Here is a 27,243-nt window from a genome sequence, read left to right as displayed (position 1 = left end):
ATGTAATCTCAATTTTTCTTCACGACGATCATTATCTGAGTCGACTGTTCAATAAAGAAAATGGATTTCATAAAAATTAGATATATGTCATACATGCCACTGCTTTTAATTGTCCCTCTCAAATTGGCTGTCCTGCATTTTTATGTATAAAAATAGAAATTAGAATAAGGAGAGACAGAGTTACAGATGTAATGTAACAACACACACGCGTTAGATCGATCATAGATGACGACCATGGTGTGAACCTTTTAGGGTATCGAACGTGACCATGCAAAAGGCTCCTACTAAAAAACACAGACACACTTAAAGGATTTTTAGACCAACAAACATATTCTTGCTCTTTTCGTTTGGAAATATTAAAGTCAAATTCCACCAGCACAAACGAACCAGAAATTTCAACGTAAAAGCTCACCTCCCTCGCCTTGCTCGCCACTCCATTCCACACACACAAGTAAACTAGCTACAACGAAAAAATAAAATAAAAAATACAGGAAAACAAGGGAAAGTCAAACGTCTTGTTATTTGACCCCAATACATGAATAGCTAAGCCACACCGTCATCAGCAACTAAAATTCTTGTATATATACAAGTGGCTATCCCTTCCTTTTCGACACAACAAAATAATTAACCAACCAGAAAATTGAAGAGAAAATATTGTGTGTTTTGTTAGTTGAAGATGTCAATGAAGAACTCAGCAGGTTCCAGCTGCGTGTGGGTTGTGATGGGGCTCATGGTGCTGATTGTGTTGTCGCAGTTTGCTCAAGTGGATTGCCGAACCCTAAAATCAAGGACGGCGAGCGATAATGCCACCACCACTCGTGGCGGATGCAAAGGTGGTGATGGGGCTGAGAAGGCAGGAGGAGGAATGGCTACCTTTGCTGTTTCTTCTAATTACAGCTCGAGCAGCAGTACGGATCGTCGTCCTTCGATGAGGAGCTTGGCCTTTAGATTGGCCTCTGGACCTAGCAAAAAAGGCCCTGGCCATTAACTTAATGAATCCCTGCCTCTCCTCTCTTTCTCTCATTCATTTGTTTGATATTTATTATATGTTCACGCTGCACAAAGGTGTGACGTTTTGGATCTTGTTTTTGATCCGCCTAGGAAATTCACAAATATACTTGTAAGTTTTCAGTCTTAGTTCATCATCAGTGAAATAATTAGGAAATCTGTAAAACGGATTACGCATGGTTTGCTGTTACCTAATTAAGCTCCAAATATTAGTAACTGGATTCGTTAAATTCGGTTTTTATTGTCTGGCCTATTACATTGTTGTTTCCGCACTGTGTTTATATCATGTAGCTGATGAGTGACGAGTCTACCAAATAATCAAAACCTGGCTCAGTTTCTACTTTCCTTCTATGGACAAGTTGGACTTTACTTTTTTTTTTTCTTTTCTTAGTTCAAAGTTGAAGTTTTCTCGTTAAGATCACACAGGTCACTTAGTATATATGTTACTAATCCACTTGTTATAACATAAAAGGACAAAAAAAAAGTTACATCGTCGTGCAATGTTATTAATTCACATTTTGTATATATGATCACGCAATGTGACAACCCTACTGAAATTTCACATTGATTACTGTAAGAGTGGGAAATGGAAATCCTTTTCGTCTCCTACTCGTTGGCCTGATTTGGTTTGTGGACTGTATTTCTGTCCAGAAATTGGCGGTACTTTTGCTAATTGGAGACAGATTAGACCAATTTCATAACCGAAGCTTAACTTTATGAACCCATAACTTAGCTGCGAGGGATGACATTGAATCATCCGGAAAGTGAAGCCCAACCCATGTGTTCGAAACCAAAGAGTAAAATCTGAGCTTTTTAACCACATTCTCTGAAAGAAAAAACAAGGAATTCTTAGCAATATGAGTACCCAGTTAAAAAAACAAAAGAAGTGAGCAATGATCTGAAGATATACAAGACAAAGTACTGCATTCGGAAGAAGCCTATTAATCAACCCCAATTCAATCTGTCTGATGCACAAACAGAATTCCAGTCCAACAAGGAATCCTCAGAAGATGCCCCTGCTGCACCGCCTACTGCAGACCATGTTTAATCCTGATTCAACTTCTCTTTAGTCCACGTGTTGTAATCCTAGTTCTACATATGTATGACTTGTAATCCTATAAATATCAATGCACATTGCTCACTCGATCATTGAGTTGAGATTCATAATTACTATGTTTCATGGTATCACGAGCCAGTGTCTCACGACAAAGGTTCATATTATAATTTTTTTTTCGGTCTTTTACAGTTATGGCGTCTTCTTCCTCCTCCGCTGTTGCTACTCCCTCTGTCACGAACTTTCTCACCATCAAGCTCGACCGCAACAACTACCCTCTCTGGTGTTCTCAGTTCCTTCCCTTGCTGCATAGCCGCAACTTATTGTCTTTGGTTACTGGTGAAACCAAATACCCGTTTACTTTTCTTCTTGATGACAATGGAAAACTCACTGACAAGGTTAATCCATTATATAGTGAATGGATACAAACTGATCAGATGATCATTTCTTGGATTACGAGTTCACTTACTCCCAAGGTTCTTGCTACGATTGTAAAAAAAAATTGACTCAGCCTCTGCCTGGTCGTCCCTTCAGGAACAATATGCTTCTAATTTTCACAATCATATTATCTAGATGCGTACTGAATTGATGAATACTTATCGTGGTGATCTTTCTATCGCTGACTATCTTGACAAAATCAACGTCATTGCCGACAATCTTGCTCTTTTTGGTGCCCCCGTCTCTAAATCCGATTTAGTCGCCATTATTATGAGTAGAGTCGGTCCTCAGTATAAGACCATTGTTGCGTTTGCACAAGCTTGTGACACTCCCATCACCTACAATTCATTAGAAACTTTATTACCAAGTGTCGAGCAACCTGCCACCAGTCGCACCCACTTCACCGGTTTCATCTACTCTCGAGGTAAGTGACTTGTCTCATTCCATGGTCACTTGAGGCAAAATGGGCATTGGCAAACCTAATCCCAAATATGCTTGTGTTACTACTTTTGCTAAAGGCTTAGTTGAGCCTACATGTTTTAGTCAGGCTAATAAAGATTATGAGTGGCGAAAGGCGATTGCTGACAAATTCAATGCCTTACAACGTAACGACACTTGGACTTTGGTTCCATTTCAACACACTATGAACATTCTTCCGAATAAATGGGTGTATAAAATCAAGCGGCGCTCTGATGGATCAATTAAGCATTACAACGCACAGTTAGTGGCTAACGGGTTTCATCAACAAGAGGGTTTGAACTACAGTGAGATGTTTAGTCCCGTTGTTAATCATGCTACTATCAGGTTAATTATCTCCATCGTTATTCATTTCAATTAGCCACTTCGTCAACTTGATGTTCAAAATGCGTTCCTCCATGGTTCTTTGAGGTACCGTTTGGTACGTGGGATAGGATGGAACGGAGTGGGATGAGGCGTTCCGTCTCACGTTTTGTGATCCTAAAACGAGTGGAACGCGCTGTTCCACTGGACGAATTTTGGGTGAATTTTCGTTCCGCCTCACCCCCATGGAACGACTCGTTCCACATCCGTGGAACACAAAATTATAACCTCTCTGTCTCCTTCTTCTTCCTCCTTGTTTCCATCCGAGGGCATCTTTGCTCCCTCTCCGTTCCGTCCCGTCCTGTCCCGTCCTGTCCCATTCCGTTCTGTCCCGTCCCGTCGGCATACCAAACGATACCTGAGTGAAGAGGTCTATATGCGGCAACCACCACATTCATTGATCCTCAACGTCCATCTCATGTGTGCAAATTGCAGTGTTCCTTATATGGTCTTAAACATGCTCCTCGCGCATGGTTTCAATGTTTTTCCTAACACTTGGAGAATTTGGGTTTCATATATTCTCATGCAGATTCGTCGTCATTTACTTTCTTTGATGGTTCAGTGGTTATTTACCTCATTCTTATTCTTGGTAATAAAATGCACCATATAACTCGTTTGATTCATCAGTTGGGCACATTATTTTCCATGAAGGATCTTGGACTACTACATTATTTTTTAGGCATGGAAGTTCATTGTACTAGCACCGGTCTTCATCTTACGTAGACAAAGTATATCATTGATCTTCTCAAACGCACCAAAAGGTTGGAATGCAAGCCAATTTCGACACCATCAATTAGTGGCCAACACCTCAGTCTTTTGGATGGCGAACCATTGTCTGATAACATCGAGTTTCGTAGTGTTGTGGGTGCCTTGTAGTATCTTCTCTTCACTCGTCCTAATATTGTGTTTGTCGTTAACCAGGTTTGTCAGTTTATGCATAAGCCCACAACGATTCATTGGGTTCTGGTTAAACGAATACTCCATTATCTTAAAGTTACTCCAAATCATGGGATTGTCTATCACCCGAGTTATTGCCCAAGTTCCCTTCAACTCACTGCCTATGCTGATACGGACTATGCTGGGGATCCTGATGATAGTCAGTCAACTGGTGGTTATTGTATTTTTCCTGGTGACAACCTCATCTCATGGAGCTCCAAGAAGCAAAGCGGTGTCTCACGATCAAGTACAGAAGTTGAATATCGTTAATTTGCCTACACTGTCGTTGCTCTCTCTGGGTATCATACCTTGTTTCGGGAGCTTCATCTCCCTCTTTCTCCACCCCGCATCTAGTGCTACAACATTAGTGCAATCTCCATAGCCTCCAATCCCGTTTATCAACAGCGTATGCGGCATGTCAAAGTCAACTATCACTATGTCCGTGAAAAAGTAACTCGCAAAGAGATCATTGTTGGCTATGTCTCCTCCACTGATCTCCTTACCAAGGGATTGTCTGCAATTCGTTTTGAATTCTTGTTGTCCAAACTTCCAGTTCGTGGCCTCCATATCAGTTTGCAGGGGAGTGATAAAACCAACTCCAATTCAGTCTCTGTCCGATGCACAAGAGAATAATCTGCTTCCGATACTACTCCATAGCATCTGTGATCATTTGTTTTTGAGCCAGCAACACTTGACCAACTTTATTAGGTAATGGAAGAGAATCACCCTCAACCTGATCAATCTTTTCAACCGTATCCACCATCGGTTTCTCTTGGGGTTTCTCAGATTTAGAATCAATCGAGATATCTTACATGCTGAAAGAAGATGTACAATGTTGCGATATCTTGAACCTATATCACTATTTATCCGTTCTACTCGAAGTTACGTTAGAGGAGCAACGACAAGATCAACATCTATTAACACTTTGACAAATAAACCAAACGAACACATTGCTTTGCATTGGTCTGAATAGAAGTAAAAAATAAAAATAAAAATAAAAATAAAGCATATTGAACGTTTAAAGTTGTTTGGAGTCACCAAAGTCCGTTTCATTTTTTTTTTGAAGTTTTAACGAAAAACCCGCAGCACTGTTTACTTTAACGAAAAACCACATTTTTACACTAAAAAGTCAAACATGTTACTATTCATTTTACAATTTATTTTGTCCTTATTGTTGAAACTTAAAGTTTTCAAGCTCTTTTCATTAGTTTTTTTTTTTTTTTTTTTTTTTTTTAGTGTTTTTTTTTGGAAACTTCACCAAAGTCGGTTTGTCTCATGCATAAAACCTAAACTCAAACTCAAGGTTTCAATGAAGAAAGAATCAAATATTGTGTGAAAATAATATTTTAATTTCATTTTAATCTTTAATTGATTAAGTAAAGCTCTTAATCTGGGGTCTGCAACAACAAAAGTACCACCAAGTGATGCGAGTTTTATGCAAAATTTGAACGTTGCAATGATTCATTACATTTTTATATAAAAAATCTATTGTTAATTTTTCAAACCATTTACTAACACGTATCATGAAAGAAAAATTGCTCAATCGAAAAGAAAATAAGCTGAATTCGACGACTATATTAGCAACAAGACAAAAATTTATCCACCTGGAGCCAGCGGCCTGCTTACTTTTACTTGGCAACATCTTATCCTTAAAATTCCAAGTCCAATCCACCTAAAGTAATCAATCCGTTGATGACCGAATAATAAAAGAAAATTAATTGAAATAGTTTGAAATCATTCTCTTGCGGCTTCCTAGGGAATGATACAGGAGACCAATTAGTCAATCGAACAAAATAAAAATGTGTTATATAATAACTTAAAAGGTATTTGATTATTTTTAATTTAATCAAATTTTGATATTGCAGTATTCTCTCTCTTATGAAATTTTTTAGTGTGATCGGTATACAAGATGGTACATCACGTGTTATTATACAAATAATGGGATATATGTGTTAAAAAGTTAATAACTTAAAAAATAAAATTTCCTACCATTTATATAAAAACACATGATGTACCACTCGTATTCCGGTCACAATGAAAATTTTCTCAACCTAACGAATCATAGGTTGTCTAATTTTTGTGCTACTTCGGGTGTGGTGAAATTTTGGTGGCCGAGTTACGTGACATCTTATTTGCTCTCCAACAAGCTTGGATTTCAGCCATTCTTTGGATTTGAGCTACATCTAAACTTGCGTTTTGAGGATATTATTGGGCAACATAGAACAAAAGACAAGTATTTTACATCATAACAAGATAGAGAGAGTATAAAAATGGAGAAGCTCCGAGTGTTGTGTTGGTGTGTTTTGTCGCTCTGGTGACAACTAGTTTTGTTGTCCCACATCGCGCAATAACAATTTCGAATTTTAATTTAAAAACATGATTTCTCCAACCATTGGCTGTGGGTCTAGTTCTCATTCCATTGTGGTATCAGGACTATGTTATGTGAATGTTGTTACACAATATTGTGTTACTCATCTGTATAACCTAGCTCTGATACCATGAACAAAATTAAATCTACGACCCATAGAATTTTTTTTAACTAAAGAATTTCGTTACGGTGTGGAGTTTACAATATATTATGTATTGTTCTTGTTCATGTGCATAACCGAGCTCTAATTCAATAGGAATTCTTTTACTAAAGTAATATTGTAATCAACTCTAGTACTAAAGAATTTCGTTACGGTATAGAGTTTACAATATATTATGTATTGTCCTTGTTCATGTGCATAACCTTGCTCTAATTCGATAGGAATTCTTTTACTAAAGTAATATTGTAATCAACTCTAGTACACAGAATGGGAAGAGATTTAAAATTAGGTGCAAGTAGTCGATCCGGTTAGATATACTGACGTGACTAATTGATTTAACTCACATCTACTAGTTAAGAAATTCTTTAAAACTGATTCTCAATGATTATATACCAACAATGTATAGCCCTAAAGCACATAATGAAGGCAAAATAAGAAGACCTCAAATCACCAGCAGCTCTTGAATATATTCCAAGGGCCACAAGAAGAAGCCGAAGTTTCATAGCAAATAAAAAGGCCCTATCAAATAAGTTTTCCAAAGTCATTAGTTTTCTACTTGATGTATCAGATTCTAACAGAGAAGGATGAACTAGGGAAGGCCAACTACTAAACACAACACGGGGCCGTTCCATAACGTTATTACGGGACGGAAGACGAAAATACAATGCACAACGAATTTCTGAATAGAGAGGTAGAATATACAGAACATGTCATGACAGATTCAAACCTTGATTTGATGAGTAGAAAAAAATCCATGTGTGTGGTATTTTCATCATACATCTTCAAAGCTTGATGCGCCATCGCATAAACCGTCTAACACGGCATGCTCAACCGCTGCACGTCCACTTGTTAAGAAAATGCAGACAAACAAGCAATGGTGTGCGATCAGCAAGACAAACAAGGTTCCAGCTAACTGAAAAACTAATACAAATATCAATCCACTAGACAAACTGGGAGCTAGTCCAAAGATTAGATGCACTTAGGAGAAACTTGCAGTGAGAGGACGGCAAAAATCGCTTATTGTCAAACGAGACATCCACTAAAAAGAGGCATCTGCAAGAAAAACATCCTCGGCACAGTAGCAGTAACACAATTAGAGTTACAAGACATCAAACAACCTAACATAAAGAAAAACTTCCAAGGTGTGAGTGCCGGGAACTCAGGATACCATTCTAAACTATACTCAACCATTTCACACCGATAATACTCTTAATCAAATCCTAGTCAACCTCAAGGGAGTTCAAACTACTTCAAACTGTACTTCAAACTGTAAAATATCAAGCAAATTACATTTACCCAAAATGTTAGTCACCTTTGTTTTCCAGATTATCTACTACTGGTGGAACAAAAGCAGTCGCACGAAAGATGAGATGAAAAAAATTAGATTTGCATACACAGATAGAAAGTAGACTACTTTTGAGTTTAACATGCTTGGACAACAACTAGAACTCGATAAGAAAGCTCTGAGCAACATTAGCCAATATCACTTTCACTGAAAGCTTAATTTGACACGAATACTGAACCTTTCCAAAAATGAAAATCCTGTACATTTGGTCACAACGAAGGAAAAAGGTTTCTTATAATTGTGAGAAATGTGAACTTTGTTTCCATAAATGAAACATAGAAAATAGGAAGAACTACTTCCGAAATAAGGTTTAATTCAACGAAGAATGGTTCTGATTAAGTCTCGTACCGTTGCAATCACATTGTACCGACAATCTAAACTCTCAAAAGAGTACAATGCAACAAGAGTTTAACATGGTTTACCAAAAAAACCAGCTGTCAAGCACTCGAAAACACCTCTGATTATGTAAAGGACCAAATGCATGCTCCAAGAAGCAACATTATGCATAAGTAAACATACTGAACTATAACCACACAAATTTGATTCAGAAATTGGGATCTAGCTAGTAGTGAAGTCGAAATGGAATTGCCAAACAGTTTGAACAACCGAAAGCGCCATAAAACACGTAGATTATGCAATAGGAAAGATTTCGAAAAATTTCAAATTCCAAATGCACCGACTTCCTTATAAATTCTTGAGCATAAACATCTCCGAACAAAGCAGATCAAGACTCAGTAGATCAATACTCACAACAGAAATCCAGATAATATAATCCACAGAACATTGAAGCACAATGCGAAATTACCAAAGTTTAAATATTTAGCAGGTCATTAAGTATATAGGCATCACAAGAAATCCATGATAAATACGAATAGATCTCGATATGAAAGCCCTGATACGAAGCTAAGAGTGACCTAACACACATGGAGAGATCAGTACTCTTCGCCCTTAGCATCCTCACTGGCGGCAGCAGCGGTGGGGTCCACGTCAGAGCTCGCAGCCTCGGACTCCGAGGCGCCGTTTTGAGCAGCGGAAGCAGCGGCGTTCTTGGACTTGACGGTGTCGAGCATGCGCTTGCTGATCTCCTTGGAGTAAACCTGCAGGATCTGAATCCCGTCCTCCTCGGTCGCGGCGGAGCCACCGGCGGCGGCGAAGGCGTCCTCCTCGATGAGGCGGGCGGTGGCGGAAGCCTCGTCGGCAGCCATGGTGCCGTAGCGCTTGGAGAGAGGGGAGGGCGTGGTGAGGGTCTCGATGAGGCGGTTGACGACGGCGTCGCGCGTGCGCTGGGTCGGCGGCCATATGCTGAAGGAGGTGAGGACGCTGGGCTTCTCTTTGTGAGCTGGTGCGTCGTGGTGGTGCTGCTGTTGGGATTCGGGCTCCATGGCGGAGGTTTGGTCTTGCGGTGGTGCTACGGCGGCGCTCTCGGAATCCGACATTTCGATGAGGATTTGTGGAGGTAAAATTAATATAGAAATTCAAAAAAATAAATATAGAAAATGAGAGACGGTAAACAATTTGTTGGTGAATTTCAAATGCGAGAAAACAATCTATATATATATGTATATATGTATATATGTGTATATATATATATATATAGGTGAGATTAAAGCTTAACAAGATGGATTACCTTAGAAGTGAGCGCTGATGGTGAAATGTTTGACGGTTCACCTTTTTCCTTCTTTATTATTTCATTTAATTTTTTGAAAAAGGCTAATTAGATTGGTTGCTGGGTTTCCTTGGTTAGGTTAGCTGTTTAGGGTCTTGGGTTTGGGTTAGGCCCATTGAATGAAGTGGGCCGCTTACGTCTTCACGTATACTTTTTAACAGTGGGCTAAGTTTGCAATGATTTTCTCTTGTATTATAAGCTGCTACTGTCTAAGTTACATGTGCATCATGTGGACAAAAAGAATTCATCGTAAAGCTTCAACTATTCTAAATCGATGCTTTACATTCCAAACCAAGAACTAATCACAATTTGGTCCAAATAGTGCAAATGTGGCTTATATGCTTACAAGTAGGTATCACATATGAAATGTCATCGATATTTAACAAAGGATTAAATGTTCAAACAAACAAAAAATATAACTTCATACAATTTCAAAACTTCAAAGTTACTAGTATAATTTAGTTTTTAGCAACTTTTAAAAGATATGGACTAACCTGTCACACCTTAACAACAATCATGTACCGAATAAGTCACACTTTTTAAGAATAATATAGAATTGTTCATAACAAGGGGTCAATTTAGTACCATCAGTCTATCACCATGCATGAACATAAGGTCTTCTTTCTGATTTTCCCTTTTCAAAACAAAAAAATAAAATTGTTCATCTAATGAGTGTTCCTCCAAGTATTCAATAAGTCTCTTACAATTTATTGAAAAAATAAAAAGTAAAATTGAAGTTATCTATTTTTTATCTAAGTGAAAGTTGCGATCTATGAGAATTCCTAAGCGGGCTAGTGGAACGTCTCATCAGGTCGAAATGCCTTTCTTAATTCTTAAACTCTTAAAAATTGATCGTGACGGTGGCCAACGCTTAGGGCGTAGGCCAATGTCATTTCACATAGAAGACAGCATGATTGGGCGTGGTTTACAAATAGCCTCCAATGGCTCGACCCTTGGCATGGCAAGGCCCAAACCTTCACCCATGTCCACCTTCTCTTCACCAACCCTCTCCCACTCAAAAGACTGAATCAAACTCCCCAGCGCCAATCCAACTAACCTGTTTCCTAAGCCAGCCCCAGGACATCCACGCCTTCCATTCCCAAACGGAATTAACTTGTACCCTTGAGAGCCCTCACCACTCCATCCTTCAAACCTCTCTGGCTTAAACTTTGTAGGGTCCTCCCAAATCTCAGGGTCCCTATGAATGGCCCAAGCGTTGATCACCAGCATTGTGTGACGTGGCACATCATATCCCCCCACCACACAGTCCTCAGAAGCTTCGTGAGGCACTAGAAGTGGGACAGGTGGGTACAAGCGATGCGTCTCATGGATCACATTTTGTAAGTACTTGAGCTTTGGCAGGTCTTGCTCTTCCAACGGACGCTCTTGTCCAATGTTTGTGTCTATCTCAGCTCTCACTTTCTCCATCTCCTCTGGATGGTTGAGCAATAACGCCATTGACCAGTCAAGAGATGATGATGAAGTGTCTGTCCCTGCTACTAGCAACACCTACAATAATGTATGCATTTCTGGTCATATCATGGTGACATGTGAGAAATAGAAAGAAGATAATATATACGGACAGGATTGTCTGCTATCCAATTTTAAGGTTACAGTTAAACCACGTTAATATTTTATATTATTTTTTTGTAGAGATAATAAGACAAAAATGACTAGTAATATAAAATGTTGACGTGGTTTAACCGTGACTACACAAACAAGAGAGCACGGAAGGGCACGGGAAGCGAGAGGGCGGACAATCCTTGTCCTTATTAGAGAGGTTAAATTTGTAGATAAAAATTTTACAAACAACAGTTAATAGTTGAATTATTACTTAAGGATTTTGTTACATTTTTTTTTTGTTGGTGTAATGAAGGTAATATTAGAGAGGCTAAATTTGTAGATAAAAATTTACAAACAACAGTTGATGGTTGAATTATTATTTAAATGTTGATTAACGTGTTTATTTCTTATTAATGACATATCATTTAGTTTGTAAATTTAGTCTACCTAACATTATCCATTGATGACTATATTATACATATATTTGATGTCGGCAGTTACATGCATGTATAAAATAGTTGGATAAGAATTTTGTGAAGGGAGTCTTAACGATACACTTATGGTACTATTCACTTTTAATGTTAAAGATATTTTTACTCTAAAAAATCACTTCTGATACTATTCACTTATCACATCTTTTTGTCATTTTGAGTAAAACTCAAAATTTTCAAACTATTTTCATTAATTTTCGTTTTTGTTAATTGTTTTACGTCAACATGTAATTCGGTGTATATTTTTCAATCAGTCTTTTACTCTTTATGTAAAGAGTAACATAAATACAATCGTCAGCCCAAAATACTGCACAGATATAAATGACAAAGAGACATGAATTGTAATGTGTGGTGTACAATAATCACATAATGTTTATCTTTGGAGTTGATTCGAAACTTATTTCTCCATATGGTTAATGTATAAAGTGTGGATAAGACCACGATATGACCAGAAATCAATTGTATATATTGGACAAGGATTGTATGCCTTTTTACATTTTTTCGTGTCCTTTATATGATCACGGTTAAACCACATATATATTTTATATTACTATTTATTTTTATGTTATTATCTCTATAAAAATAATATAAAATGTTAACGTGATTTAACCGTGATTACACAAAATAACACAAGAAATAAGAGGACAGACAATCATTGTCCCTCTAATAATACCCTCGTTATACCAACCCAAAAAAAAAAAAGTATAATATGATGTGCGACAGCTGCTACGCATGACATTGACAAATTTTTCTTTTGATTAATAAGTCCATGAAACCGGCAACTAATTATGAAATCCCAAAAAGCTAATGGTTGGAAAGTAAAACAGCTGCAAATTTAATTAAAAATTACGCACCAGAATAATTCCCTTGATTATTTCGTCGGTGTAAACCTGGGAATCCGTTTCTTGGAGCTTCAACAAATTATCAATCATCAACTTGCCAACCTCTTTGCCATTAGATGCAAAATCTGAAGACAAAATTGCACGACGCTCTTCCACCAAGCCCTGCAAAAAGCTATCCAACTTTGCCATTATTCTCACCATCTTCTTCTCAATCCCCGTTATGTCCATCCACTGTAAAAAGGGTAAAAAATCTCCAAGATTTGTTGCCCCGGACAAGTCCACTCCGTCCCGCATAACCTTCTGTATATTCTTCGCCTCTTCAACATCCAAAACATTTTCACCATAATACCTGTTGAGTATCCAACATCGAGAAATTGACAAAACAGTTTTGAATGTATACTAACTTGGTTTCATTCCTTTGGATACTAGATGCATGGACAAGGGGGAAAACCAACGTATCCCGTATCTGACACGCGGGAATACGGTTACATGAGGGATACGTACGGATACACAATCGATACGTATCCAAGTCAATAGATACGTTGTTGACTGATGGAATACGTGTATCTTACTGTTGAGATACAAGTATCCTACTTTTCGGATACATTTCAAACTATAATCAGAGGATAATCACACAAAAAAATTAAGATAATTACACTTAATCCGCACAGAATCGTGTTAATTGACAGTTGATTGAGATTAGCTGAACCGAAACGATCGAAATTAGAAACAGCATCTGTGTTAGAACAATTGAATTATTGAAAGTACCTCTTTCCCAAAACCATCATCGTCATCGCATTAAACGAAAGCTCGGTAAACTTGGACTTGAGGTCGATCGGTACGCTTCTACTCTTCATTATCTGATTCAGTAAAAGCCGAACTTCTCCCTGTCGAACACTCGAAAACATGACGAGGCGAGAGGAGGAGAACATCTCGAGGGTCATAATCCGGCGAAGGTTGCGCCAGAGGTCTCCATAGGGAGCTACAGAGACCGTTGTGAAGTCGTAGTTGAAGTGTTTTCCCGCGAGCAAGCGCGGGCGGTTAGCGAAGATGATGTCGTGCTTCGTCAAGCATTCTTCGGCTATCAAAGGCGAAGACACTAGGAGGACTTTGCGTAAGCCCCAGCGGAGGAGTATGGTTTTGCCGAATTTTGAAGAAAGGGATTGGAGAGTTCGGTGGACTGGTTGTTTAAGAAGATGGAGGTGGCCAATGATGGGAAGAGATGGTGGGGATGGAGGAAGATTCTTATTGCGTTTTTGTGTGATTGTAGTGATGGAGAGCTTGAGAATCACAGGGAAGATGATGAGTAGTGCTAGACTGTACCAGAAGTACGTTTCTTCCATTCTTTGGTATTTGATTGTGGTTTTACATATGAATTGTCCAGAGCTACGAGTTTGCACACTACAGTTCTTAATATATGCAAGAATCTTTGCATAATATTGTCCGCCAGGATTGACTTGGGACTAAATAAGTATGTGGTGGGGATTAGGAAAAGACCAATATTATATTTCAACAGGATAAGGCACTCAAACTAAAAAAAGGTTCATATTGAGGGAGAAATTGGTGTGGTTGTTGGTAGCACAAAGCAATCATATTGAGAGTAACACAAAATATTATGACGACATGCTTGTGTGGTGAAGTATGCCGGCCTCCCTATATATATCGAGAGAAGAAAGACTTAGAGTCTTAAGATCGAGGAGTTTCTCCTCAAAATATTTTGTGACTAATACACTGAATTTTGTGCTCATAATTGAAATTGTTTATATTACAAATCATTATGTAAAGATCATTTTTGCTTTAATTTAATAAAACATGAGATCATTCAGTCATCAAACAGTATAAAAATATGGACGGATTCAGTAAAAGAATTGTAAATTGTCTATGTATTTGCTACAGTTAACTAAAATTCCTTATTTTAATTGATTTCTTGCAGAAATGATATTTTCAAAGCGACTTGTAATATGAACGCTTTTGATCATAAAAACAAAATTTCGTGAACTAATATAAAATATCTTGAGAATGAACTCCTCCACAATCTTAAGAAGCCAAGTTAATTCCTATTCAAAGATGTGGAGCACATGGGTTGTGTTGCGAGTTATATATTAGTTAAAGTGTAAATAGTAGTTTATTGTCCCATATTGGTAAAGTATGTTTGTACCATACTTGACCAATCCCGAAACTACTGAGCACCGATCAAAGTTATACCGTCAAAGACCCAGAAGAGTTTCCCTCCAACCAGGAGGCCAATTACAGCACGACACGTGTCGACATCAGAAGCCAATCATAGCGCGACACGTGTCGACATCAGAAGCCAATCATAGCGCGACACGTGTCGACATCAGAAGCCAATCACAACACGACACGTGTCAACATCAGAAGCCAATCACAACACGACACGTGTCAATGTTAGAATGAAACTAGAAACTCTCTTCTATAAATAAAGATCATTCTCTCACAATATTTCCGAATGTCATTTGTACTAAATCATTCACTAGTACTTACTAAAGGAGAGTTTGAACCTATATATTTGTGTAAACCATTCACAATTAATGAGAACTCCTCTACTCTGTGGACGTAGCCAATCTGGGTGAACCACGTACATCTTGTGTTTGCTTCCATGTCCCTATCCATTTACATACTTATCCACACTAGTGACCAGAGCAATCTAGCGAAGGTCACAAACTTAACACTTTCTGTTGTACCAAAGTCCTCGCTAATTTTGTGCATCAACAAAGTACATATGTAATACCAATTGTAACTCCTATATATACTTCACTTTGGAGATTAATGAATATATAAGAAATTCCCAAATATTGTCATATATACTTTTGGTATTTACTATGTTTAGTTTAATATTGGTATTTACCATGTTTAGTTTAATATGGCATCAGAGCGGTTCACTCTTGGTGACCTGTGTGCTTTAATTTTGTGTCCACATTTTTCGTGATTTCCTTCGTGGAAAAAAAAAAAAAAAAAAGTGAATAGTAACGCTACAGTACAGTGCGTGAATAGTGGTTTGCTTTGTGAATAATGTCCCAGTGCATGAATAGTGGTCCTCTACAGTGCCGTAAACAGTTATTGCTACAGTGACATGAATAGTTCTATGCTACAGTGCCGTGAACAGTGCTCTGCTACAGTATTCTAGTAAATTGTTTTCATTCTGCTGTGTATCTTTTGTGCCTTTATTGTTCGTGATTTTTGTTCAGTGGCTCAATATAATCATAATATTGTTATGCATCTTGGTGGAACAAATAAATGGATAATAGATACTGGGGCCACTGATCATGTGACTAGTGACCCTAAAGTGTTTGATGAGTTATGTGACTATGTTCGTGATCCGTATATTACTAGTGCAAATGGAGCACATTCCCATGTGAAGGGTGAAGGCACTATCTCTCTGATTCTAACCTTATCACTGGTCCGTACTTTATTTGTTTCTGATGTTAAGTGCAATCTTTTGTCGGTAGGAAAACTTCTTGATACCTTATATTGTTCTGCTCACTTCTACCCTACATATTGTTATTTTCAAGATATTCAAACTCAGAAGATAATTGGTCATGGTAAAAGAATAGGGGGTTTGTACATCTTGACTATGGAGGATATTGTTGTTTCTAGTTCAAATAATCATCAAGTTTTAAGTGTTAAAGTAGATGACAGACATCAAATTTGGTTGTGGCATCGACGATTGGGACATCCATCATTCAGTTATATGAAACATCTATTTCCTTCTTTGTTTCGCACTTATAGTGATTCAAAGTTCAAGTGTGAAACATGTGTCATGGCTAAGAGTCATCGTGCTTCATTTCCTGTAAGTGATTCTAAAGCTACTTTACCATTTGATTTGATACATTCTGATGTGTAGGGTCTGGTAAAAGTTACTTCTAATGGATTCCGTTGGTTTGTTACTTTTATTGATGATTGTACTTGGTTAACTTGGGTGTTTTTGATGAAGAATAAGAGTGATGTTCCGTTACTTCTTCAAAAATTTTGTACAATGGTGTCTACTCAGTTTCAGACCAAAGTTAAGGTCTTCATGTCTGATAATGGAGGAGAATATGTGAATCACACTTTGGCATATTTTTTTTTCATGATCATGGTATTATTCACCAGACAACTACTCCGTTTACACCCCAACAAAATGATGTGTCCGAACGGAAGAATCATCAAATAATGGAGGTTGCTCGTTCCTTGATGTTGGATAAATGTGTTCTTCATCATTCGTGGGGTCATGATGTTTTCGCTGCTGTGTATTTGATCAATCGTGTTCTAAATAGGGTTCTTGATTTTCAGACACCGTTTGATGTGCTACAAAAACATGTTTATCTTGTTTTTGTATCAAAGCTTCATCCGAAAGTGTTTGGGTGTATTGTGTATGTGCATGTCCACTCTCATCAGCGGAGTAAACTTGATGCATGTGCTCTCCGGTGTGTCTTTATTGGGTATGCTAACAATCAAAAAGGTTATAAGTGTTATCATCATCCGACTCAAAAAACTTATATTACCATGGAAGTCACCTTCCATGAGGAAGTTTCATATTTTGTGAAGCCCTCTTCCGCCTCTCCACTTCAGGGAGAGAGGGGGAGTGAAGTGCAGATTTGAAGAGATGGTATAGATGATGTGTTACAGGCAGAGTTGGGAACAGAACCTATTATGTTGCGTGATACTGATCAATCGGCTACAGATAATGATCGGTCACCTGTTATTCCCGGAACTATTTCTATTGACAACAGATTAGATGTGCCCAGCGAGTTGCCTGTTAGTATGTCTGACGAATTACCTTCTAATAATCGGTTGCCTGCTGCTAATATGTCTAACGAGTTGCCTGATGATGGTTCGTCCAGTGATGATTCTTCTAACAGTTTGGTACAAGATGGTGGCATACATGAGGTAAATTCTGACGATTCTTCTACTTATCAGTTGCCTCCAAGAGCTAATCGTGGAAAACCTAAATTACAATATGAGTCTGATATGCATGCCAAAGCCAAATATCCTATCAACAATTATATGTCTACTCATCGTTTGTCCAAACCATATGCATCTTACATATGTCAGCTATCTAGTGTATCAATTCCAACAAAATTGCAAGATATTTTGTCTGACCCTAAGTGGGTTAATGCCATGGAAGTTGAGATAGAAGCTTTGGAAAAGAATTCTACTTGGGATTTGGTTCCTTTACCAAACGAGAAGAAAGTCGTTGGATGTAGATAAGTGTTTACTATTAAGCACAAAGCAGATGGTTCTATTAACCGGTATAAAGCTAGATTAGTTGCTAAGGGTTATACTCAAACCTATGGGGTGGACTATCAGGAGACCTTTGCTCATGTTGCCAAACTTAATATTGTGCATGTTCTTCTATCCTTAGCAGCAAACCAGGATTGGCCTCTGTTGCAGTTTAATATTAAGAATGCTTTCCTTCATGGTGATCTTAAGGAGGAACTGTATATGGATCTTCCACCTGGTATTGGAACATCTCCTGGAAAATGTGTTGTATGCAGGTTACGAAGGGTCTTGTATGGTTTGAAACAATATCCTAGAGCATGGTTTGGGAGGTTTACAATGAAGAAGTTTGGATATATCCAGAGTCATTCAGATCATACTTTGTTTCTAAAGCGACAAAATGGTAAGCTAACTGCATTGATTATTTATGTTGATGACATGATAGTGACTGGTGATGATCATAAGGAGATACAACGCATTCAAAAGTACCTAGCTACTGAGTTTGAGATGAAAGAATTAGGTGAATTGAAGTATTTTCTTGGAATCGAGGTTGCACGATCCAAGCATGGTATTTTTCTGTCTCAACGAAAATATGTTCTTGATTTGTTAGCTGAAACAGGTAGTTAGATTGCAAACCTGTTGATACTTTGATTGAGCAGAATCATCGTCTCGGTTTATTTCCAGATCAAGTTCCTACTCATAAGGAACGGTATTAGAGGCTTGTGGGGAAATTAATTTATTTGTCTCGCACTCGCCCTAACATTGTTTATGCAGTTAGTGTGGTAAGTCAATTTATGCACTCACCTAGTGAAGCTCATATGGATGCAGTAACCTGTATTTTGAGATACTTGAAAATGGCTCATGGCAGAGGCCTGGTTTTCTCCAAGAATGGTCATTTAAATGTCGAAGGGTATACAGATGCAGATTGGGCAGGTTTTATCACTGATCGGTGATCTACATCTGGATACTTTACATTTGTGGGTGGCAATTTAGTTACTTGAAGAAGCAAGAAACAAAAAGTGGTGGCTAGGTCAAGTGTAGAAGCTAAGTTTCGTGGTATGTCTCATGGTGTATGTGAGTTGTTGTGGTTGAAAAAATTGTTGAGAGATCTTCGGTTTAAACCCAAATGTGCTATGAAACTTCATTGTGATAACAAGGCTGCTATTGAGATTGCTCTTACTAAGTGTAACATCCCACTTCGTCCAAGGGAGTGATCCTTAAATGTATATTCTCATCCCTACCTAGCATGAGGCATTTTGGGAGCTCACTGGTTTCGGGTTCTATTGGAACTCCGAAGTTAAGCGAGTAGCGCGCAAGAGCACTCCCATGATGGGTGGCCCACTGGGAAGTTCTCGTGTGAGTTCCCAGAAACAAAACCCTAAGGGCGTGGTCGGGGCCCAAAGCAGACAATATCGTGCTACGGTGGTGAAGCGGGCCCGGGAAGTGATCACTTCCCGGGCCGAGATGTGACACTAAGGCTGTGTCTAATAGTATGTTTTCCAACTCGTTTGACAAGTTGGGCATGCGTGACATCTTTGCACCAACTTGATGGGGAGTGTTGCGAGTTATATATTAGTTAAAGTGTAAATAGTAGTTTATTGTCCCACATTGGTGAAGTACATATGTAATACCAATTGTAACTCCTATATATACTCCACTTTGGAGATTAATGAATATATAAGAAATTCCTAAATATTGTCATATATATTTTTGGTATTTACTATGTTTAGTTTAGTATTGGTATTTACCATGTTTAGTTTAGTAGGTTGTTGGGCTCATCACTTAAAACTTGCTCTAGTTCTATAAAAGTTAAGATTCAACTATAAAATTGGCAATATAAAAAGTAAATTTGGTCTAGTATCTAATGTGAAATCGACGCTCACTATAATAAGAAAGTGTCATCGGACTTGTTTGGAAGTACTTTTAAAATGACGGAAAACACTTGTAGTGAAATATTTTTGAAACCAATCCTTAGTAAAAATCCAAATGAATCATAAAAAAATAAAAAAATAAAAACACTTTAAGAAGCAAATATTTGGTACTTCTTCCAAAAAGCACTTTAAAAGCTTTTGGAACCCAAATTCAATTTTACAAAAAACGTTTACTGTCATTTTAAAAGCATTTTCAGACAAATAATTTTTAAAATAAATAATTGAAAACTGGAAAGTGCATGTCGTGGTTGTGGTTGTTGCCTTATCAAGTGGGGCTCGAGAGTTTTTGTTTTTGTTTTTAATTATGATTTGAGAGTAGAAACAATGAAACATATAACAGTTAACTATTAATCTAAATGATTAGCTATAATCCTTAGATGTATTTAATATAATCATCACCTACAATCAAATATAATTTATGTCAATATTATATTTAATACCATCTAACGGTCAGATATAGTTCATGTAAATACATGTATTTAATACAATCACTATCTGGCTATCAAGATTGAGTAATGCTATTTATACCATATTTTTGTACCACATTTTCATATCACCTTAGGTGGCATTTAATGTGGACAATCACATCATTTGAATTAATCAGATTTTTAAATTTAGTTTATTATTTAATAAACTAATAATTAAGAAAAAATAGTTAATTAAATGATGATCGTGATATACGAGGAGTCTTTCTCCTTCATTTCCTTAGGTTTTGCAAATTTATCAAATGATGTGGCTGTCTACATCAGATATCACCTAAGATGGTATAGAAATATGGTATAAAAATATGGTATGAATAGCATTACTCATCAAGATTATGATTGTATTAAATACATGTAACTTGTTTGTACCATACTTAGGGTCTCCGTATTTAGATCTCGTATAAATACTCGGGGGACTCAAATGTAATTATGTAATAAATGAAAGGGCAAATATATAATAAGTGAGGAGCCCTTATTCTATAAAAGGACTCCTCACTCTCCTCATTAAGAGAGGCAAATTCTTAGGTCATGGGAAATAGCTCTCTCACCTTCTCATCCTCTCACAAACAGAGAAATACAATATCAGTGTGGACGTAGCCTAAACATTAGGGTGAACCACGATACATTTTGTGTTATTTACTTTCTTGCATATTCACGGTCGGATTTACGTTGTTCTAAGACCTCCGGTTTTGTGCATTAGCATTTGGCGCCGTATGTGAAAATCGACACGAAAAACTATGTCGGTTCTCTCTCAATTTTTCATCTCCACCGTGAATCTGTAGTCCCCCATCGACTTTATTTACTAATATCATTTGGGAATCTGTAGTCCCCCGGGCGACTTGGGCAATTCAAGCGACACAGTTCTCTTCGGACGGATTGAAAACTTAGGGATTGGCAACGAACTTGGTGAGGGAGAGATGGAGTAAGCCGGGCCGGCCGTTCATTCCACCCTCTCCTTTCAATCCAACTGTTTGTTCCACAGACCTTGTTCTGATGCGTCACATTTTATAAAATCGAGCAACCTAGCGGGGTTATAACTTATACATCCGATTCTTCTCACTACTGTTTTTCTCCATTGTTGCCGGTTCAGAGTCTTAAAACCCTCAACGCCGAAACCAATAATTTTGGGCGGGATTTAGAGTCTTCGATTCTCCGTTCACTGTCTCTGTCTTCACTTTCTATCAGTTCGTCACACTCGCGCTATCGTTGCGCTATGTGTAACAGAGTTTCTGTCGTCATGGCATCATCAGCATCGCCAAGCTCCTCCGCGGGTGTCCAGAACTCAAAGAAATCGTTGGGGTTCATAGCAAATGCTGTGAAGCACAATGACAGCTTTATCCAGTTATTCGCAATGACTGAAATTCGGCTACTGAGCATCAGATCGCTGGGCCAGAAGTACCCCTCCACGATCTTCAGGAGGACACGACAACTCTCAAAGAGGAGCAGGAAGCCCTAGCCGAGCGCACGAGGAACATCAAGCGAGACCTCATCCACGAGGCCTCTTTCGAGCCCACTGGTCTCTTCGCTTCTAGGCTTCGCCTTCTCTTAGGCGAACGAGAGTGATCGCATTCAGCCGCATCTTCACCCAGAGCAAGAGGCAGAGCTGATAGCAGATTGATTTCAGCGATCCTGACTGGAAATCCAAGTTCCAGAGGGATTTCGAGAAGCGGTTCAACATCCCCCACATCACTGATGTTTTCCCTGACTCTGTTCCCATTCTTTCCACCTTCTTCTTAAGAATGAGGACTCCGGTGATCAAAGACTTTGCAGGTGAAAGCTCAAAAGAACGTTTGCTCCCGACTCGGATCCCTCGAACTCGGAATCTCAACCCAGTGACCATGCAGCAAAAAAAAAGGAAACAAAAGCAAAAGTAGAAAATGAAAAGAAAAAGCAAAAGCAAGTCTGCAGGCGTTGGAAAATAGAAAAGGAAAAGTAAAAGGCAATTGGCTAGCGACAGTAGTGCAACTTTGTGGCTTTCCTATCATGCTTCCCTAATATTTCATCCCAGCAAGCAGAAATAATCCAACCCCTACAGTTTTGAAAGTTGTAGGAAATGGAGTGGGAAACAAAAGCAAAAGCAGAGCAGAAAAGAAAAGAGAAAAGAAGAAACAGAAACAAAAGCAAAAGCAAAGCAGAAAGCAAAAGAAGATAAAAAGAAGCAGACATAATTGCGATGGTAATGTCATGCAGAAAAGAGAATTATAGGCCGCGTGACCCATTGAGCAGAGGGTCGGATTTATTTTTTGAATGATGTAATTTATTTTTCTTATCTTTCGGAGATATCTGTATAACCTCATCAGAGGGTAAACAAAAAAAAAAAAAAAAAAAAAAACGGGAAGCCCAAAATAATGGGCTGGAATGTCATGTGGAGGGCCAAGGTCCATATGCCCAAAAGAATCAGGCTTTATGGCTCCAAATTTATTCGACACTCTGCCGCTAATATCACTAATCAGGTGATCAAAAGTACGCCCAATAATCCAAAATTATTCGGCAACATGCCAACCAAGTGATCAAAAGTACATCCAGTACTCCAAAATTATTCGGCAACATGCCGCTATTATCACCAACCAAGTGATCAAAACTACGTTCAGTACTCCAAAATTATACATTATTGGCCACCTCCATCTTCTCCGGGAACCAATCCACCGCACCCTCCAATCTCTTTCTTCCAAACACGGCAAACTTCTATTTCTCCAGTGGGTTTCCAGTAGAGTCCTGGTCTCTTCGCTTTCCATCGCCGAAGAATGTCATGCACATTTGTTTATTTTCGTTTCTTGATTCTCCTTTGCTTCATTTCCAGTTTGAGGAGTGCATAATTTATATATTATTTAAGTTGAAAGACAACCAGGAAAAAAAAAAAAAAAACTGAGAGAAAAATGCAACTCGAAGTCTGGAACTATAAGTTCAAGGATGATGGCTATACAATGGGACTTGGATTGTCTGCCCTCCCATTTAGGTGCCCTCTCCGTACCCTCTTGTTTTGTGTGATCACAGTTAAGTCACGTTAATATTTTATATTATTTTTTTATAAAAATAATAAAACAAAAAGAAATAGTAATATAAAATGTTGACGTGACTTAACCGTGATCACAAAAACAAGAGGGCACGAGAAGGACACAGAAATTGAAGGGTAGACAATCCAAGTCCTATACAATGTATCCATTAACAAAGACTTGCCTAAGGTAAATGTCTACGGTCTTGCTCGGGATTACATCTCTAGAAAGTACGGGCTTGTTGGGATTGCTTCTTTAAAAAGTACTTTTCTTCATAAGTAATGCTTTTGCTTCTAAACAATGTTGAAATTTAAATAAAAAATGTTCCATAGCGGCTCTGTTCAAGAACAAGTGTCTGCCATTTGTCTTATCTCTAGCTCCTCAACTTTATGCCTTATCTTGCACTCAAATAATTTTGATTTCTTTACATTATTTTTCTTTGGTATTTATGCTGATTGTTTGTCTTTCTGTTTGGATGTTCTTTTTATCATTTTCTATTTTGTACGATCATGATTAAATCATGTCAATATTTTATATTAATTTTTTATAAAAATAATAAGATAAAAAATAATAATAATATAAAATATTAAAGTGACTTCACCTTAACTACACAAATAAAAAAGGATTAGAAGGACACTCAACCAGGAGATCAGTCAATCTGTCTCCCTTACAAAGTGCCAAAATCTTTAAAAATTATGCAGTAAAACTCAAATTAAAACTAAAGAAAATGACCAAAAACACTGAAAAGGAATCAAAACTCAACATTTGACCAAAAAAATCAATCAATCAAAAGATGGAAGAACAGTCGCCCTTCTTCTGGTATACTACTTCAGCTCTCATCGCCATCTTCCTCACATTTCTGCTCACCAAAATTAAACCAAAACCCAAATTTACAAATCCACCCCCTTCCCCGCCATCTATTCCAATCATCGGCCACCTCCACCTCCTCAAACATCCAGTCCACCGAACCCTCCAATCCCTTTCTTCAAACTTGGGTAAAATCATCCTCCTCCAATGGGGTTCCCGCGCAGTCCTCCTGGTTTCCTCCCCTTCTGCCGCCGAAGAATGCTACACCAAGCACGACGTCGCCTTTGCCAACCGCCCAAGCCTGCTCGCCGGAAAACACTTCCACTACAACTTCACAACCGTCGCGGCGGCTCCCTACGGCGACCACTGGCGTAACCTCCGCCGCATCATGACTCTCGAGATTTTTTCCTCCTCCCGCCTCGCCGCGTTTTCCAGCGTCCGGCAAGGGGAAGTCCGTCTGTTACTGACCCAGATCATGAAAAGGTCAAAGGTCGAGCTCAAGTCCAAATTCACGGAGCTTGCGTTCAACGTGATGACGATGACGGTGGTGGGGAAGCGGTACTTTGGCGAAGACGTGGCAGAGGACGAGGAGGCAAAGAATTTCCGGGAGGTGATGAGGGAGGCGGTGCACTTATCGGCGGCGACGAATTTGGGAGATTTTTTTCCGGTTTTGCAGTGGACGGATGCGACGGGGTTGGAGAAGAAGATGGTGAGGCTAATGAAAAAGATGGACGGCTTCTTGCAGAGTTTGATTGAGGAGCGCCGTGGGATTTTGGCGGCGGGTTTTGAATCGAACGGCCAAGAGGTGAAGAAATTGATGATCGACAACTTTTTGGCGCTACAACAAACAGAGCCTCAATTATACACCGACGAAATCGTCAAGGGAATCATTTTGGTAAATTACACATAATCCTGCAACTCTTTTTGTATGCAGCAATGTTCTAGTTAAGTGAAAATTTAGGCTAAACATACCATGGTTCTTCCTAATTTGATATCAAAGTCGTAGTCGATATTAAATATGAACTTTTCATAATAAAAATCATGGATAAAATGCCCATCCCTGTCCACATGAACTGATATAGGTAGATGCATTGATCAAATATTTGAGTGATTATGTGTATACATCTGTTTGTATGCATCTTTCGTCATATGGTCACGGAACCACGCGTTTGTACATTGAGTAAACGTGATCACGATATAGGTGGCCAAGTCACGCCACAGGTGTGTATCGTCTCGATGATATAACAGAATCTCTCCCTTTGAATTATCAATGTCTACTAATCAAATACTAATTGTAGGTGTTGCTGGTAGCTGGGACAGACACAACGTCAACAGCCCTACAATGGGCAATGGCGCTCTTGCTAAACCATCCGGATGCAATGGAGAAATTAAGAGCCGAGATAGACACCAAGATTGGACCAGATCATCGTGTGTTGAAAGAGCAAGACTTGCCAAACCTGAGCTACTTACAAAATGTGATCAACGAAACGCATCGTTTGTACCCTTCATTTCCAATTCTAGTGCCTCATGAAAACTCAGAGGACTGCGTGGTAGGGGGATTCGACGTCCCACGTCACACAATGCTGGTGATCAATGCGTGGGCTATCCACAGGAACCCTGAGATATGGGAGGACCCCGAAAAGTTTAAGCCGGAAAGGTTTGAAGGGTGGAGCGGTGAGGGATCCGAAGGGTATAAGCTGATTCCATTTGGGGCTGGAAGGCGAGGGTGTCCTGGGGCCGGCCTAGCGAACCGGTTGATTGGGTTGGCGCTGGGAAGCTTGGTTCAGTCGTTTGAGTGGGAGAGGATTGGTGAAGAGGAGGTGGACATGAGTGAGGGCTTGGGGCTTACGATGCCAAGGGTGAAGCCCTTGGAGGCTATTTGCAAACCACGCCCGATCATGCTATCTTCCACGTAAAAATTGGACCATAAATTCCATTGCACAATACTACTGCTAGATTATTTCCTTTGCTTTGCTTGATAGTTAATCAATATATATGGTTTGACTGTAATAATCAAGTTCAAAGTTATAATTCTTGCAGTTAAAAAGTGCTTATTCTTTTCTTGATCGGATGATCCGTACAGATTTCAACGGTCAAAAGGCAATTTTCAAATTTGCTTCTCAAAGCAAGGAGTTTTTTTTTTTTTTTGTTTTTTTTTGGGGGGGGGGGGGGGGAGAGGGGGGCAAATGGCAACAGCATTCAGGATACAGCTAATGCAACCAGGTTATCATCTTTATGTGAATTTCTCGTAACATCTATTAATATAATAATTTTTATGGTTGCTGTTATCCACACTTTATTTTATTTTTATTAACTTTTTTTTTATTTTTGATCATTAAATCAAATGAATTGAAGAAGATTAAAAGATAAAAATTAACAAGTGAGTGTGGATAGCACCATTCCAACCTTATATACATGAAGGATTCTTACTCAACAAGTTCGTAAGTTTATGCATGACATTTCGTCAAAGGACAATGTATGAATTTGTAATTATGTGGTTCAAAGTTAGAGGTTGTAAAATATAGTTTACTCCTTTATTTTATTGACATGAATATAACAACAACAATACAACCGTGTGTCGTGAAAGTTCAAGGATAATAAGATAATAAGATGCCGTTGAAGTTGAAGACACATAAGTAGCAAAAAATTGCAATGCGGGTAAAATCGTGGCTACTAAAACAAGTATCAGACTACATATAGCAACTGATCTCTCACTGGTACATTGCATATCCTAAAAAAAGACCTAAAATTAGAGAACTGGAAGGGACAGAAATGGACAATCCAAAAAAGAAACAGGAACTTTCAGGTTCACTTCAGGCTTCTTTTCTGAAGGGGTAGGGGCCCGACGGTGCTAATATAATTAACAAGTTCAATTTACACAACAATTTGGTATACTAAACAACCAAATAGATTAATATAGGTGGGCACACTCCGAACCCACGTCTGTTAAGAAAAACCATTTACCGATGAAGCCTGATGAAGTTGACAAAATGAGTAGTTGTACCTTCAAAACGTTAATTTGTTTGTTGCTTCAGATTAATTCCTCAACGATTATGGAGAGGATCTGAAGCGTTAGGAACTCTCCTCTTGCTTGAAAAGAAG

General features: G+C 38.5%; 3 protein-coding genes and 1 non-coding gene across 4 annotated transcripts; 2 read left to right on the top strand and 2 right to left on the bottom strand.

Annotated features, from left to right (window-relative positions):
* The first annotated feature begins 6,674 nt into the window (after positions 1-6,674).
* Positions 6,675-6,801, top strand: MIR1511 (microRNA MIR1511). Its single transcript, NR_129526.1, has one exon. It is a non-coding gene; the product is annotated as a microRNA MIR1511 (primary transcript).
* A 2,005-nt stretch (positions 6,802-8,806) lies between these two features.
* On the bottom strand, positions 8,807-9,790 carry LOC103415426 (MFP1 attachment factor 1-like). Its single transcript, XM_070813502.1, has one exon. The coding sequence runs from the start codon at positions 9,583-9,585 to the stop codon at positions 9,082-9,084; it is 504 nt and encodes a 167-aa protein (XP_070669603.1). The 5' UTR covers positions 9,586-9,790; the 3' UTR covers positions 8,807-9,081.
* A 653-nt stretch (positions 9,791-10,443) lies between these two features.
* Positions 10,444-14,340, bottom strand: LOC103431293 (cytochrome P450 81Q32-like). Its single transcript, XM_029094321.2, has 3 exons — positions 13,480-14,340; positions 12,724-13,060; positions 10,444-11,324 (listed from the first exon to the last, which is right to left on the bottom strand). Exons 1-3 carry the CDS (start codon positions 14,052-14,054, stop codon positions 10,710-10,712), a joined length of 1,527 nt encoding a protein of 508 aa, XP_028950154.1. The 5' UTR covers positions 14,055-14,340; the 3' UTR covers positions 10,444-10,709.
* A 9,633-nt stretch (positions 14,341-23,973) lies between these two features.
* On the top strand, positions 23,974-26,266 carry LOC103431291 (cytochrome P450 81Q32-like). Its single transcript, XM_008369429.4, has 2 exons — positions 23,974-25,036; positions 25,440-26,266. Exons 1-2 carry the CDS (start codon positions 24,128-24,130, stop codon positions 26,055-26,057), a joined length of 1,527 nt encoding a protein of 508 aa, XP_008367651.2. The 5' UTR covers positions 23,974-24,127; the 3' UTR covers positions 26,058-26,266.
* Positions 26,267-27,243: the final 977 nt, after the last annotated feature.

Source organism: Malus domestica, chromosome 15 (assembly GCF_042453785.1).
Source record: "Malus domestica chromosome 15, GDT2T_hap1".
In the NCBI taxonomy this organism is placed as follows: Eukaryota; Viridiplantae; Streptophyta; class Magnoliopsida; order Rosales; family Rosaceae; genus Malus; species Malus domestica.
The sequence above is the reverse complement of the archived record's forward strand: the minus strand, read 5'-3'. Positions and strand labels throughout refer to the sequence as shown.